Raw genomic sequence first — 16,565 nt, 5'->3', positions numbered from 1 at the left:
TTGGCAGCCCCTCAGAACTGTGTGTGTGTATAGTGGGGCATAGCCCTGGCAGAATGGAGGTCATTGGAACTTCTACTTTTTTTTTTTATTGATTCTAAGTTTGAAGCATATCTAAAATTGCTGTTATCTTTGCAGCAGTTGTTTCCTGCAAGTGCTTTGGGCTACAGCTTTCAGCTCTTATTTCTTTGTCAACCCAATTACTTCTGCTTTCTATCCGTCAGGAGTTTTGGTTCACTGATGGTACTCTTTCTTTATTCCAGAGGTGCTATGGATTTGGACTATTTAATTGGCTCTCTGCTTAGTTATTTCAAGGAATTTGGGGCAGGAAGGAAAGTAGATTATCAGTTTAATCTAATCTCTCAGATTGCTTCTATCTTTTAATAGCAGGCTGTTATTTATCAGAGCAATTTTCTTTTGATTCATACTGAGGAAATCACTTATAATTTCTGTTTCCTGCATTAACTCGTTTTCATTGGGACTCATTTGCCCATGTGCTTTAAACTCAAATACTAAAAGCTTAAAACCTGTTATCAGTGTAACAATCTGAGAAAAGATAAGAAAAAACATAGATGAATTATAAAGGATGGGCGGTTTATGTTAAGCACTATAAAAATGAGCATAAATGGATTAGTTTTCAGTTATACGCAATGAGCTGAAATTATGGCGTTAGGAATAAGCACATTTGAATATCTATCAAGAAAAACTCTTGTGTTAGCAGGGTTTCTCAACCTCAGCACTGTTGACATTTTGGCCCAGATAATTCTTTGTTGTGGGGGCTATTCTGTGCACTGTAGGATGTTGAGCAGCATCCCTGGCCTCTACCTACTGTAGGGGAGGAAGACAATTCCTCTACCCTCTAGGTCCTTCTGGCTGGCCTAAAAATTAAGTTGACATGAGACAGAATAACAGGAGAAAAATCAAACAAAGTTTAATAACATGTATACATGGGAGAAACCCAGAAAAACTGAGTAACTCGCCAGAATGGTCAAATCCTGCCACCTTAAATACCATCTGCAGCTAAAGACAAAGGAGGATGTTGGCGGTAGTGGTTTGGGACTTCAAAGGGGAGGAAGGCAATTCACATGGAAATGGAAAAACAAATGTTTGGTAGACAGAATTTTGATAAGAATGGGCTTAGCAAGGACCTTCCCAGTCTGCTGATACCCAGAGTTATCTACCGTGATGACCTGTCCTCGGGACAGGCCTTCAATCTTAAATTCTTTTAGGCAGTTAGGGAAGGTCAAAGTTTCTTTCAGAGTCTCTTGTCCTTAAAAATAATCAAGCCAAAGAGACACATTTTGGGGTGGCCAATTCTGATCCCCTACACTACTAAATGCCCGTATCACCTCTCCCCACCCCCCACTAACTGTGACAACTAAAAATGTCTCCAGACATTGCCAAAGGTCCCCTGGGGGAAGGTGGAACAAAATTGCCCCCAGTTAAGAACCTCTGTTTTAAAGGAAAGAACCACTCACTCAAAATAGCTTTTCTAATACCAGGTGGTAAAAATGTATAACACGGGCTCTCTGCTTATGTATGTCCATTATATCCAGCTCAATACTTTAAAATAGAATGTATCTTGTCACAATCCCATGAAATATTAAAAACATTGATTGATGATATCTGAGCTCAGCATGATTAAACGTAGAATATAAAAGCTAGAAAAAAAAGCCATTAACATTAGAAATTAAAATAAGACAAGAACTCTTGTAAACAACTATTAATCAAAGAAGAAAGCAAAACCAAAATTCAGAATATCTAGAAAAGAACAATATTGATTTATGAAATCTTAACTAAAACAGTGCTCAGAGGAAAATTCATTACATTCAATGTTTATTTTACTAAACAGGAAAAAGAAAAACAAACAAAAATCAATGAAATAGGCATTCAACCGAAGAAGTTAGAAGTTTATGGACAAGCTAAGAAAAATTGACAAGAGATCAGTAGAAGAAAACAAGATATTAATGAATTAGGAAACAGAAAAACAGCAGAACTAATCAATGAGTTTTCTTTTCCTTTGGGAAACTTGCTCTAAGGGAAATCCAGAAAAAAGCAAAAGTAACTTGGTAAACCACTAATTGATTAATAGGAAAAAAAACCCAAAACATAAACATACAATATAAGAATGGAAAGGGGGAAATAATTCCAGGTTTAGGAAAAGTAAGGGAATCCGAAGAGTATAAGCATATATGAGAGCTCAGGGATTTTTCTTTTGTTTACTAATCTATCCCAACTGCCTAGGATAGAGCCTAGCGGGGCGGCTCACAAAAAAATTTGTTGACTAAATGAACAAATATATTTACATTTGCTAAACTATATAACATTGATACATCTCGAGAAGAAGATAAATTTGCAAAATTGATCCTAGACAAAATAGAAAATATACAGGTTCCCTACTGACAGAGATGAAATTCTCAGGTAAATTCCACCAACACTTTAAGGAACAAATAATTTAAATTTCATTTAATTAGTTCTAGAGCAGAGAATATGAAAGAAAATCCACTCTCTTTTTAATAATGAAATGAGCACAATTTGATAATAGAAACAAATTAAAGAGTGTACATAAAACCACAGAATAGTCTTATATATAAATATCAATACAAAAATGCTCAATAGTACATTACCAACTAGCAACACAGTTAAAAAAGTGTGTTCAATCATTTCCACCGGCTCCTGGTAAGGCTCTCCTCCCTGACCTCTGTATGGCCTTCAGCAGGACTTAAATTGAGGGCTACCCAGCTCCAATCTGGCAACTTCATCCCTTCCTGACAACCCTCAAGACAGGATTAATGGGGCCCGGTTGCTCCTAAGGATGCCACATAGCCTTTGTAGGAAGATTTACCAATAGCCAGATTTAAGGGGGTCCCTGCAATGGTCCGTGTACTCTTGTCGAGACCACTACTACTCCCCTCCACCACACTCTGCATCTCAGCTCTCAAACGGGCTGAAATCCCAGTGCCCAGAAGGAGATTATGATTAAAAGTGATTATCTACCCCTCCCCACCCCCTGCCCAGCCAAGAGTAGTAAGAACTTGGAGATTGGGTATCTGGAGGTAGGAACATGAAGGCTACAGTTCAGATTTAGGGAGAGTTCAGTCAAGGATCAGGGCTCTACAGGATATCCAGATTTAGTTACTAGTCTGCAGCTACCAGAAATTGAAGTTACCAGCAGAAGCCTAAAATTTTAAAGGAGTTCCAGAGAAATGGCAAGCCTGGGAAATATGATTTAGCTCAACCTTTGTTAACTCCTGTAACTGTGGGCATGAAGTGGGCACATCTCAAAGTGTTGAAGCCTGCACACATGGGATCGTTGCCTATGCATCTCTCATGGCCTCTTCCATGTCATTATCTATGGAAGTCAGTGCCTGAAGGAGGTCCTCCAGTGACAACAGTCAGGGATAGGCAGATCAAGAAACATTCTGCAGGCTGGGGCGGTTACTCCTTGCGCTCCAGTCCATGTGTTTTTATGGATCAGTGAGCATGGTATGCTGTTGGCCTACTCTCCTTTTCCAGGCAGGTTACATCACTACTGATATATCTTACTCTATAGCTGATCAGAAGCCTCTGATTAGAAAGAAGATTGAGTTGGGTTAGCAAACATCTCTGGGTTTGCAAGAGTTCCCAAGAGGGTCAAAATTATTGGTCATCAGTATCTGAGCTCAGCAAAGCATTGACTAAGCAAGGCCATTTTTACTGCTGATGTCAGATGGAGAGACTGGAAATGTCGACTGAGGGATGATGTATTTGTTTTCCAGGGCTGCTATAACAAAGTGCCACAAGCTGGGTGACTTAAACAACAGAAATTTATTGTCTCACAATTCTGGAGGCCAGAAGTCCAAGATCAAAGTCTTGGCAGGGTTGGTTCTGTCTGAGGGCTGTGAAGGAGAATCTGGTCCATGCTTCTCTAGCTTCTGGTGGTTTGCTGGAAATCTTTAGGGGTTCCTTTACTTGTAAAAGCATCGCTCCGATCTCTGCCTCTATCTACATATGGTGTTCTCCCTGTATGTTGTCTGTGTCCATATTTCCCCTTTTTATAAGGACACCAGTCAGATTGGATTAGGGTCCACCCTACTCTAGTAGGACCTCATCTTAACTAATTACATATGCAATGACCCTATTTCCAAATAAGGTCACATTCTGAGGTAATGGGGGCCACAACATCAACATACGAATTTTAGGGGGACACAGTTCATCCCCAAAATAGATGGGAATCTTGAGAGGGTAAGAGTGGAGGAAGAAGTGACATGCAGAAGCTCATATCAGACTGTCACTCTTTCCTGACCTTCCTCCTTTCTGTCTTCAACTCTTCCCTCCATCTCTGTTATGACTAAGAGAGGATTGCAACCCTTCAATCTTTAGAAATATATTTTTTTCCCCTGAAAAATGGTGGGACTCTTTTCAAATGCCTGCCTTTTAAAAATAGTTTGATAGGTGTGGTCCCTCTTCCACACCACGCCCCTCAAAATATTTTGAAGGGGTCTGACAACAGGGATCAGGACTCGAGTTTCTGTTCTTCCATGATGGTACCCGTGTTTCTTCCCTCTCTGCCCAGTGCTTAATGTACGGTAGGAACACAATCACAAGTCTTTTAATTGAATTCAGATGAGTCTCCCACCTTCCCCCATCCCAAGCAAGAAATGGAGACTCATGAGGTGAAACAAATCAGTATATTTTATTATTTCTTTTGAACAAGAAATTTTCCAGAAGACAGCATAATAAGTATTAATATTAGAATCCGTGGAAACAATGAGTCAAGATCAGTTTTTTTTAAAGTGATCATTTCTGAGAAATATATGTTTTCTGATCATTGAAGATGGTCTGAAAACAGTTGGTCTTGGGCAAACATAATTTTTGAAGAACTCTCTTGCCCTGTGAGAGTGACTTAGTGTGAATCAATAAAATTTATTGCTCTAGTTGAACTGAAAATAGGTACATCTCTATTGTGGAATTTTAATAATCTTCTTATTCACTTTAAAAAAAATTTACGTACAGTAAAATTACTAGTGTTCTTTTAAACTTGCTACTTTCTCAAAATTCACATAGGTGTCCCAATAACATTTTCAAAGTCTTAAGTATAATAATTTTATAAAACCTGTTTTTTCAATATGTTTCCTAAAGCCTCCTTTTTAAATGCCTTCTTTTAAAATAGTCATCTTTGGACTATTTTACGATACAGGGCTTTATTTGTATATGTTGGCTGTCTCAAGCCACTTCACATAATGGCTGTCCTGTGATGAATGGGGGCAAGAGTGACAGGCAGTGTAAGTCTGAATCACCAGTTAGGTTGAAGCTCAAGCCCTTTAAAGCATGCAAGAGGGAACCAGCAATTATCTGTTCCTCAAGCTAGGTAAAAACTAAACAAACATACATTGGATGGAAACAGACAAAAACTAAGTCATTATGGCTTTGCTGACTGCTGTAGTGTTTAATTAGCTCTATTTTAAGACTCTTCTACACTTAGCCCTTTCTCTCTACTCAAGGTGCAGCAAATCACGCCTTGTTAATAATGCACGTGTGGTTCTTATCTTGGCTGTGTCTGTCTTACAGTCAATGGTGCAAACCATCAAGGCCACTGCCAGCACAATGGCATGTGCCAGCTCTCCACAATTTTTGTTGCCCTGTTAACTACTAAAGAACTCAGACTACCAGTGGTAGTACTCAGATTCATGTTATTTATCTTTATATGTTGCCTCTGAAGTCTTTTCTAAAGCTTGATGTTTTTTTGTTTGGAAACCCAGAAGACATTGATCTAATAAAATATTAGCTGATAATTTCCAAATAATTATTTCAACAGATTTAAACATTTTTTTCTCCAATGTAGCTAGGTCAAAGTCACTTACACTACACAAAAATTAAGCATGTTTCCATCACCACTTCATGTGAGGATAGGAAAACTCCTTTCATTTTCACATCTGGTGGAACTACACAGCCAAAGGTCCTGACACACATGGGAGGGAAAAATCAGTTCAGAAGCTCTCTGAAGTCAGTATTCATCATGAAATGGGTATTCAGGATGATCACTCCACCTGCCAAAACAATTTCCCAAAGGGAAAAATTTCACTCCAGAGTTACACAGCTGTGTGTGTTACTAGCATCCTTTGACAATTTCACTGCTTACTCCCTCTCTCTCTTACTCATTCCCTCTCTGTTGCTCACCCACTCTCCTTCCCTGTTTTTCCTCAAGTCAGCACCTTTTACTGAAGCCCTGGACAGCACCCTGAGTGTAAGTGTGTGTGTAGGGTGAGAGAGGGGGAGGCTGATTGCCTCCACATTACATTTTGTTTAGAACAAAAACACAGGAGGTGAGCGATGCCTGCCTGTGTTTTCATGCCTCTTCCCAACTCCTTCCTCCCTTCTGCTCCTGATACAGGCTGCCTCCCATTTCAGTGAAGCACATAGGCATTTCTCTTCAAAGCTCTGTGACCAGTCAGTGTCACTGTCTTCTCAGAGTTTTTACTTGCCCTTCTCACTAGGCCTCCTGAGAACTGAAAGTTTGAGATCTAGAAAGATGATGACCAGCAAAGTAAGTTTCCATGCCAATAATGGTGATGATGAACAAATCTCTTAAATGACGGTAGTGAAACAGTCTATAAAACTACTGGAGTATGTGTGTGCCTGTCATGGAACATATCCAAGATTCAGTTCTCTGTCTCTGCAAGTACTATGAGCTTTAAATAAAAATATAAAACAAAACAAAAAAAGGCTCTCAGTGTCTAAGATCAACTGGATGAAAAACAGAGATGAATCATGGCCCAATATCCCTAAATGATACATTTTTTTGACCAATGGGGCCTAATCTTTATTTCTCCTTGCTGATTTTTCTAGTTGTTTCCTGGTATGATGAGTTATTTTCCCAGCGTTGCTAGAATTAGGTATTAAATATGTCAAATATCAAACCGAATAATGTCACCAACTAACGGTCTGTAAAAAAATCAGTACATTTGTAGATTGACTATATCTTACTTCTCTTCTTAATTTAATATTTACTCAATAGAAATTGTCCGTTTTCAAGAGCTATTAATTAACCTATACGTGTTGGTTAGTTCTGAGTTGGTGTTCACTCTTTTTTATTTTTTTTATTTGTGAGGAGGACCAGCCCTGAGCTAACATCCAATGCCAATCCCCTTCTTTTTCGCTGAGGAAGACTGGCCCTGGGCTAACATCCGTGCCCCTCTTCCTCCACTTTATATGGGACGCCGCCACAGCATGGCTTAATAAGCGGTGCGTCGGTACGCGCCTGGGATCCAAACGGGCGAACCCTGGGCCGCCAGCAGCGAAGCGTGTGCACCCAACTGCTTGCACTACCAGGCCGGCCCTGGTGTTTACTCTTATTCTCAAGGCTAGGTGGTGCTTTTGATGTCAAATAATTTTTTCCCCTGGAAAACTCACATAGGAAGCTGTTTCATTAATTAAGAAATTCAATAGCACAGTCAGAGCACTTTCTGACTCATGAAAAATAGTGGGGCCTATAAGTGAAGTGTCCAAACTATCTGAACCATTTTAATAAGCATTTTCTAAACACTTAAAGAGTCATGTGCAGAAAGAGGATGACTATCCAGGTGATTTGAAGAACTGGAAATACTAATAAAGAATGATTAAGGAGAAAAAAATGTGTGTGTATGTATACAAATATATGTGTGTGTATATATATTTATAAGCTATATTCTTTTATACGTATATATAATATATATATCATATATATAATAATTGTGCCACTATTGTGTTAACATATATACGCTATGACTTAGTTCTCCCCAAGGTCTTTAGCCTCCCATAACTTAACCTAAGTCATGAGATGTCATATAAATGCCAGAAAACTTCTTTTAAATAAAAATGTAGATTTTTAGGAAGATCCTAGAGTGGATCCAATTCACCCAGACCTGTTTAATATACAGAACATGCTGCCCACTGGCCTTACGCTTGTATTTTCTGTGGACATAGGTCTGGGTTCATAAGAGCCCAGATGCTTGACAATCCAACACCACGAGGCAGTGCCTGAGTAATGATCCCCCAGAACTCACATTAACAGTTCCACGAAGCGGACGTTTTTATTCAAGGCTTCAATGTCCTTCATTTCTTTTTCAGTGAAAGAAAAGTCAAAGATCTGAAATAAAAGACATATTTTTAATGGTAGGTGATGGGTCAAGCTTGGGCTCAGATAGTGGGGCCAGCAGTGAGAGCCCTTCAAAGATTTTTTTTTTTTTTTTTTTTTGTGAGGAAGATCAGCTCTGAGCTAACATCCATGCCAATCCTCCTCTTTTTGCTGAGGAAGACTGGCCCTGGGCTAACATCTGTGCCCATCTTCCTCCACGTTATATGGGATGCTGCCACAGCATGCCCTGACAAGCCGTGCATCGGTGCGCCTGGTATCCGAACCCGGGCTGCCAACAGCTCAGCACGTGCACTTAACCGCTATGCCACCGGGCTGGCCCCGCTTCAAAGATTTATGAACATCTCTGCAGATGTCTAAGGGGAGCTGAACTAGTGGAACCGATGTGGAACTGGAATTCGCTTTTGTCCTTTGTCTTTTTTTTTTTTTTTATAATTTTATTTTTATTTATTTTTTCCCCCAAAGCCCCAGTAGATAGTTGTATGTCATAGCTGCACATCCTTCTAGTTGCTGTATGTGGGACGCGGCCTCAGCATGGCTGGAGAAGCGGTGCGTTGGTACGCGCCCGGGATCCGAACCCGGGCTGGCAGCAGCGGAGTGCGCGCACTTAACCGCTAAGCCACGGGCCCTGCCCTGTCCTTTGTCTTTAAGACAGTCCTGCTGGGGACATCTTGCAAGAAATTCCAAATGCTCTGAAACAACATATATTCAGACATCTCCTGAAGTTCCAAGAGTGAAGAATTCTTATTATTTCCGGATAAGATGCTGAACTTTGATTCTGGACTATGGCCTTCGAACACTATTTTGTTTTTTTAAATATTTTCTAGTTGATAAATTTGGCTATGTATTTTTTTAACTGTTAATTTGCTTTGTTCTATCTTCTTCAAGTTTTTTCTTCTTTCTCTCCTCATTTGTAATGTCTCTTCTTCTACCTTTTAACTCTAATTACATTTTCATTGTTTTATTTTTTTCTTAGCTTGTACACTTTATACTCTGGTTTTTACAAATGTCCTTTATTAACATTTAAAAATTTTATTTTAGCTTATTTATGTTTTTAATATTTGGTTTATCTATTTATAATTTATCTGCTCTTACTTTATTGTTTTATTTTGCTAACCCATAACTTTTATTTTAGAGTATTTAACAATTTACAAACTTTAATTATATAAGTAATACATAAATATATGTTCTTCGTAAAGAAATGAAACACTACAGAAGTACATGGACATGTATGGGATAAAAAGGAAAAAGTTCCTCTTGTTACCCACCACCCCAGTCCTATCCCCCTTCCCAGATATTCCTTCCAAACACTGAACACACTGAGAGCAAAATGCAATAATTGTATCTTATCTTTATTATTCTGCAATTTCTTTCATTTACATAACCTGTCTTGGTGATCTTTTCTGTTAAAATATATAGACTGACTTTACTCATTTAACCACTGCGTCCATGTAACACAATTTACTTAATCATCCCCCATGGATTGCTTCTAAGTGCTCTTTTCAGGGAATCCTTTCTTTGATATTTATTATCCAAGTATTGTGTAAGAAATCAAAAGTTTTCATAACATAAAAACAGTCACGAATGAAGCAATCACATATAAAATGAAGCCTTGCTGCGCAAAGTGCCCTTTTGCCCACCCTCTGAGTGTCAGTGAGTCAGTCTCCGACTCCGGTGAATATTCAATGAGCCCTAATGGCAAAGTGAAGTTGCAAATCTTGGCCAAGATGTAGGATTTCATGAAGTCAAGGAAAGTGATCTTGGAGATTTGCTCTAATTGTAGGCACAATCTTTTTCAAATAAGAATCTGACACAGCTAAAATCTACTTTGGTAAATATATCAAAAGAGCATGATTTGAAAAAAATAAAAGGATTAAGAATCTCCTTCAGATGAAGCCCTCTGAAATTTTATCAAAATTATTCTCTTTGTGATCACTCTGCAAAAACCTCTGTGAAGTAGAGGATGTCCTGTTGTGTTATCATGTAGTTTTGTCAAGTCTATTTTAAAAAATCAACACTGATTCACTGTTTCTTCTAAGATTTATTGCGCATATGCAATTGTAACTTTAATTTTGTTGAATATAAAATAAGTAAAATTACTTTCATAAATTTCGGTTTCAATTTTAAGATAAACTTCCAAATTTCCCCTTCCTCCATTGTTTCTGTGCAGTTTTTCCTTCTTTTATGTGGATTCAGCGGTCTTTTTTTTTCATGACGCAAACTATCTTAAGTGAATGAGGATCTCATATTACAAAACTGAGCTCCTGATATTACCCCCCAAACCTGCTTCTCTTCTAGTAAATGTTTTAAGAAGGAGAGAGTGCTAACGGTATTAAACACTGTTGAAAGATGTAGTAGGACAAGAACTGAAAACTAATTGTTGGCTCTAGCAATGTGGGGGTTACTGCTAACCTTGACAAGAGCTGTGTCAGTGGGATGGTCAGAGTGAAAGCTTGGTTGATGGGTTTGGGGTGGGGATGGGGAAAGAACTTGGAGGCGGTGAGAAGAGAATTCTCTTTTAAGAGGTTTGCTGTAACCAGAAAGAGAGAAATGGATAATAGCTGAAGAGGAAAGTGAGCCTGGACTGAATTTTACTTTTTTTGTTGTTGTTGAGCAATATTCACCCTGAGCTAACATCTGTTGGCAATCTTCCTCTTTCTGCTTGATGAAGATTTGTCCTGAGCTAACATCTGTGCCAGTCTTCCTCTATTTTGTATGTGGGTCCCCACCACAGCATGGCTGCCCACGAGTGGTGTAGGTCCATACCCGGGAACCAAAGCTGGCCTACTGACACAGAGCGTGCCGAACTTAACCACTAGGCCATGGGGCTGGCCCCTGAATTTTACTTTTTAAGATTGGAGGTTACAAAATGTTTGTATGTTGATGGGAATTATGTAGTAGAGAGGAACAACTGATAATGCAGGAGAGAGAGTGGGATGTTTGAGATTATGGAGGAGTTATTAGGTATTAGTAATTGCAATTTCCAAGGAATAGCCATTGGAATTAGTGGCTGAGATATATAGGACAAGATCATTGGGAGAGAGGAAGTCAAGGAACTGTCAGGCCAGGGTGTTGGAAGGACCATCTATGTGGATGTTGAATTCGCTAAGAATTATGAGAGGAGGAGTGTTGGAGAGACTGAAAGTGAGTCAAGAGAGAAAATCTCCAAGGAATGTGGATGATGGCAACAAGGCTGGTGGTGTAATTTGGTACTTTTTCATTGTTGTTTTAACTTGAAAACTATTCTGCCTCTGTATTGGTTTTCTTCATTTTTACCTTTAATTTTATCCAGTTTTTAAATTTATGGTTTAACTTAACTTTTTATTACATAATTTATTTCTATGACTTTCTCTTCTTTTATAGTAAACTTATTTAATTTTCCCTTTACCCTTTATGTTTTGTGGGTCTTTACCACTCTTTTAAAATATTTTTAAGTTTATTTTACTTCAGCTCTAAAAGAGCATAATTTTCTATTTTGTTGATTCTTGGTTTAATACCCAGCAAAATTCATGGTTATAGGGTGAGTCTATACCCTAAAGAGTGGAAATTGGCTGTGATTTCCACTCTCATTTTCCTGGTAAATCTGTATCCCTTTCATATTTTCTTGTGGTATGTGAATCTCTGAACTCCATTCCCTTATTATCAGGGCTATAGAATTATGGAATATAGCAGAATTGGTTGTAATGAAAAATTTTAAGGAGAATGACAGTTCCTTCAGTACAAAATTGTGATTTGCTAAATGTCATAAAGTCCAAAAGATTTAAGCTTCCATTGCACAGACGATTAGTAACCACTCTCCATTTCCAAACAGTAAAATTTTGAATCCGTGAAAACATTCGTTTCAGGTGCATCAAAATTTGTTTTGTTTTAACTGTTGATGAACCTACACATTAGCCATGCAGTGGATCTCTTATTCTTTTAAGATGACTAAAAACATCGTGTCAACCACTTGCTAGTAAGAGGTATTTTGGTAAGTTAAATAAAGTTAAAATACTGTTGGTAGTTGGTTTAAATGTTCAGCATTGTTTCCCCTTTTTTCTAATAACAGAATCCCTTTTTTCCTTTTATGAACTTCCCTTCCCCCACCTAGTGGGGCTGTTTGCCACATGACCTCACCTCCTCCAGCACAGGAATATGGATGTAGCCCAAGGTGCCAATCAAGGTATCTTGCTTACTGGACACCGTGATTAATATAAGGGTGGCTAATGACCCACAAAGGGATAATCAGGGATTGACAGAGACCCCAACAGAAGCCTTTATATGTGATCATCTTTTCTGAATATGAGTAAGAGATTAGCCTGGACAGTTTGTGCCACCATGTGGGGGAGAGGGGCGGAGAGAGAGAGAGAGAGAGAGAACTTAATCCTTTTATAAATCATTTGAATGCTTGTGTCCAGTCACGTCTGATCTAGCCATGGACTTTCCAGTTATGTGAGCCAATAAACTCTGTTTCTTTTTCTTTGCTAAACTTGAGTTGCGTTCTGTCCTGTGGTAGCAAAAAAGCCATGAAGATAAATTTGTCTAATATCATGGATATCTTCACATGTCAGTACTTATATTTTCATTTCATTATTTTAAAATGGCTATATATTTCATTGTACAAATATATCATAATTTGTTTTATAAGATCCTACTGTAGATTGTTTCCAGTTTTTTAAATGATAAATAATGCCACAATAAACATCCACGTATATGTGGATATATATGCACATATGCACATACATATGTGCAAATACATCTATAGGATAAGATTGTTGGGTCAATGGATATGTGCATTTGAATTTTGATGGGTCTGGAAAAATGACGTCTTCCTCCCCCAAATCTTATGCCAATTAATGTTTCCAACAGCAGTATATGAAATTTTTCCCACATATCATCAACATTCTGATTATTTTCCTATCTAAGGGAATAAATACTATCTCATTTTTCTCTTTAAATATCAGTAAGAAAAAAATTTTGAAATTTAAATTATTAACTGATGGGTAATTGATTAATTTTACATGGTACTTTTCCATGGCTGTATTTACCCAGCAGTTTAGTCTTTAGTAGTAGCAGAGTAAACTAATCTCTCCTTTGTCTAGTGGCCTCTTTTCTCACCTGTAAGTTACAAGGCTGATCACAGATTATTTATAGAGGGAATAAAGGCAAGCAGCATTCTTGAAGTCTAAAGGATCCTCTTCAATAATTTCCAAATTTGTCCCCAACCTTTACCTGAGTCATTAAGGTGGAAAGTTGACTACTATGAATTTCAGATTTTATACCTTCTATTCCTGCTGTGCTGGCGGAGAAGTGAATAGGTAGTGTCAAGAGTCAATAGGTAAAAGGAAAGAGAAGAAATAAGGGAGCTGGGTAATGTGTAAGCAGCAAAGCAATCCTGAAGTACCAGGAATTGTCTCACATTCAGCTAAGATTAAATCCAGATATGGGCAGAGTGGGTTTGGGGAGCTGGTATAAAATAAAATATGAAGGCATTACAAGTTTTCTATTAATCTGAACAGAAAATTCTCTAAATAAAAAATACTCTACTTTTTACATTTCCAGAAGCGGTTCTCTTACCTGAAAGTTTTCTTTGATCCTTTCAGGGGTAAAGCTTTTAGGAATGACAACCACTCCTCGCTGGATGTTGAAACGCAAAACAACTTGAGCTGCTGTCTTATTATACTTTTTCCCCAATGAGTTGAGAAGCGCATCCTCTAACAAAGGTGGGGAAGATAAATTCACCCTTTGATTTAAAAAAAAATCAAAACATGCATCGTATTTAGCTCCAGTAATGAGAACCAATGGCTAATCAATCCCTCTCCTCCTCTGTCTCCCCATTCACCTGGTAACCTACCAGGACACCTCAGGTCACCTGTAACCAATTTCTCTGAGTGCAGAGTACTCCATGAAGAGTTGCTCTTAGTATGGGAAGGTCAAGAGAGGCAAGGTTACAGAGCTGTCTCTTTCAAAGGGTAAATCATATTTCTTCGATGGGTCTAACAGAGAGAACAGGGTTGGAAGTAAGCATAAAGGGGAGAGCAGGAAGACTGAAGTGGAAGAACTAGAGGCACAACTCTTGGAATCATCTTAGAGTAGAAAAATTTCTACTTAAGTCTGTGGAACACGTCACAGTAGAAGTGTCGCCATTGAATACAGAGATCAAAAAATTCTAAAATTTCAGAATATGACCTTAGAGACTCTTTGTCAAATAATACCTAAACTAATATTTATTGAGCATTTCTTGTGTTTCAGACACTGTTAGGGAATTTCATACATATAGTATAATCGATTCTTACAACACCTCAGTGAGGAAGGTTTTATTAGCTCTAATTTGTATATATGGAGAATGACTCGAAGAAGTTAAGTTGCTTTCTTAAGATCACACAGCCAAATAGAGTCATTTCAATCAAGTAATTCACATTAGCCTCATACTCTACACCAAAGGAAACACTTCCTAAAGAGACATACAGCATTACTTACCAAGTTGGATTCCTAGAGGTCCCCAAAGGGCTGTATGCAATAATGACAATGTCATGTTGTTGGCAGAATTTCAGGAGTTTTGGCTGGGTGAAATATGGATGGCACTCAACCTATGTGGTTGCAGTGGAGAACAGAGCACAAAATTAAGGCCTCGTAGATGAATGCAATTTTACATAATTAAAATAAAAGTTCTTCAATAAAATCCATTTAAAAGTGTTATGGATAATGAGGAAAATCCTAAATATTTTTCCTAACAAGAAAATTACATTATTTATATACCAGTGAGATTAATTAAAACAAGGTTAGTAATGGTCACCATCTGTGGCTTAATTCTAAAATAACTGGGGAACAAATTCAATTCTGTATAGGTATCATAGTTTAGGTGAACAAACTCAGTTATTTATAGTAAACATTCTACCAAATACAGTTTTCCATAACAAACATACAGTCGCAAAGTTCAGATTACAGTGTTGATAAGTAGAAGGGACATGTTGCAGAAGCCTCTGTCCCTAGCTATCAAACATGTAAGAATATTTTCACAAGAGGTAGAGCATGTGTGAAACTAAATTTAAAGATAATTTTGTCTTCTTGGCTGAGAGGTCTTTACACCACCAAACGTAAGCCTACTCTTATTTTCAGTATCTTATTGACAAGATCCCTGCACTACAAATACCTGTGTCGACAAAGTTCTCAAAGTTTCTTCTTAAACACAATGGTAGTTTTTCACCTATGCTTTTCTTTTCTTTTTAATTAAAATCAACCAAGGCTTAATTAAAATATTTTAAGAATGTACTTATTATTTTCACCACCTGGAAGACTGAATATTTGACAAGTTACATTTCTAGAAGGCACAAGAAATGCTATTGATGAAGTAGAAAGGTAAACTGGGGCTCATAGTGATGGGTCTTCTTTCCTTTTTCTAGTTTGGTATAGATTTTTTTTTGATGTCAGTTTCTACTATTTCTTCTCTCTCCCCTCATTCCGATAATCTTGCTCCCTCCCTTTCCCTAAGACACACTTGTGGATTTTCCCCCCGTTTGGAACATTTCTTAAACGATTCTCAAAAGTGACACATAGACTAAAATAAGTTAGGAATCATAGTGTTCATCGTATTTCTTTCCTCTACTCTCTCCCACTCCCAACATCACCCTCCACTTTCAGCCCTCTTTTTATTTTCAAGCTTGTTTATCATTGGTCGACTTAAAGATCTTTCCAAAACATGTTTTATCGTGTCACTCTACTGCTTAGACACTAAGTATGAATTCCTTAATTTAATGCCTGCCTGCTTGTTCCAAATACAACATTTAATTTTACCCACAAATTTTACCCGCCTTTCTAATGAGGTTGGAGTGCCATGACCTGCCTCTGGCCTATTAAACACGTACATGCATGTATGTGTATATCCATATTTATATATATGTGTGTGCGTGTTTATATATATGTTGAACATTTTTATAAACTACCCTTTGAAAAAGGATTTTATATGGTTTGTAGCAAAAGGTATGTATAATAAGGCTAATACAGTTAAAAATAGAACAAACAGGTGTGTGAATACAGAATCTGTGATTGAACAAATTTGGGACTTTACAGAGAGTTGCGTTAGTACATACGAGTATATATGTACTCATAGCATAGTACATACTAGAAACATGTATTTAACAGAACTTTTGAGTTAATGTAATATAAACTCAAATATAATATAAACTATAAAGAATAATATAAATCTTTGCATAGATGGTTCTTAGATAAAAATTTTAGGGCGTATCACTGAAGGGTCACTTAGTGAGGGAAATTATGGGGATGGGGGTGGGAGTGGATAAGCTAATACGATCCAAGTGCATATGAACTCAGAGAACCACATTCCTTCTTTCCACAGCGTTTATCTCATTTTCTAATTATAAATAACTTTGGTGATTGTTTGATTAATGTCTGGTCCCACTAGACAGCTAGCGCCATGATAGCAAGGACTCTATCTGTCTTGGGTCACTTTTGAATG

The 16,565-nt window shown here is 37.8% G+C and overlaps 1 protein-coding gene across 4 annotated transcripts in view; it reads right to left on the bottom strand.

The window, feature by feature from the left end:
- Nucleotides 1-5,424: 5,424 nt before the first annotated feature.
- Nucleotides 5,425-16,565, bottom strand: part of AKR1D1 (aldo-keto reductase family 1 member D1) — a 36,733-nt gene continuing 25,592 nt past the window's right edge. For all 4 annotated transcript variants that reach the window (XM_014787719.2, XM_087435755.1, XM_087435759.1 and 1 more), the window contains 4 exons: nt 14,570-14,679; nt 13,667-13,832; nt 8,022-8,104; nt 5,425-6,026 (listed from right to left, as the gene is read on the bottom strand). In XM_014787719.2, coding sequence (XP_014643205.2) covers nt 5,984-6,026; nt 8,022-8,104; nt 13,667-13,832; nt 14,570-14,679 — 402 coding nt within the window. In that variant the 3' untranslated portion in view covers nt 5,425-5,983. The remainder of the gene's footprint in view (nt 6,027-8,021; nt 8,105-13,666; nt 13,833-14,569; nt 14,680-16,565) is intronic.

This window comes from Ceratotherium simum, chromosome 1 (assembly GCF_057802395.1).
Source record: "Ceratotherium simum simum isolate JZ-2026a chromosome 1, ASM5780239v1, whole genome shotgun sequence".
Taxonomy (NCBI): domain Eukaryota; kingdom Metazoa; phylum Chordata; class Mammalia; order Perissodactyla; family Rhinocerotidae; genus Ceratotherium; species Ceratotherium simum.
The sequence above is the reverse complement of the archived record's forward strand: the minus strand, read 5'-3'. Positions and strand labels throughout refer to the sequence as shown.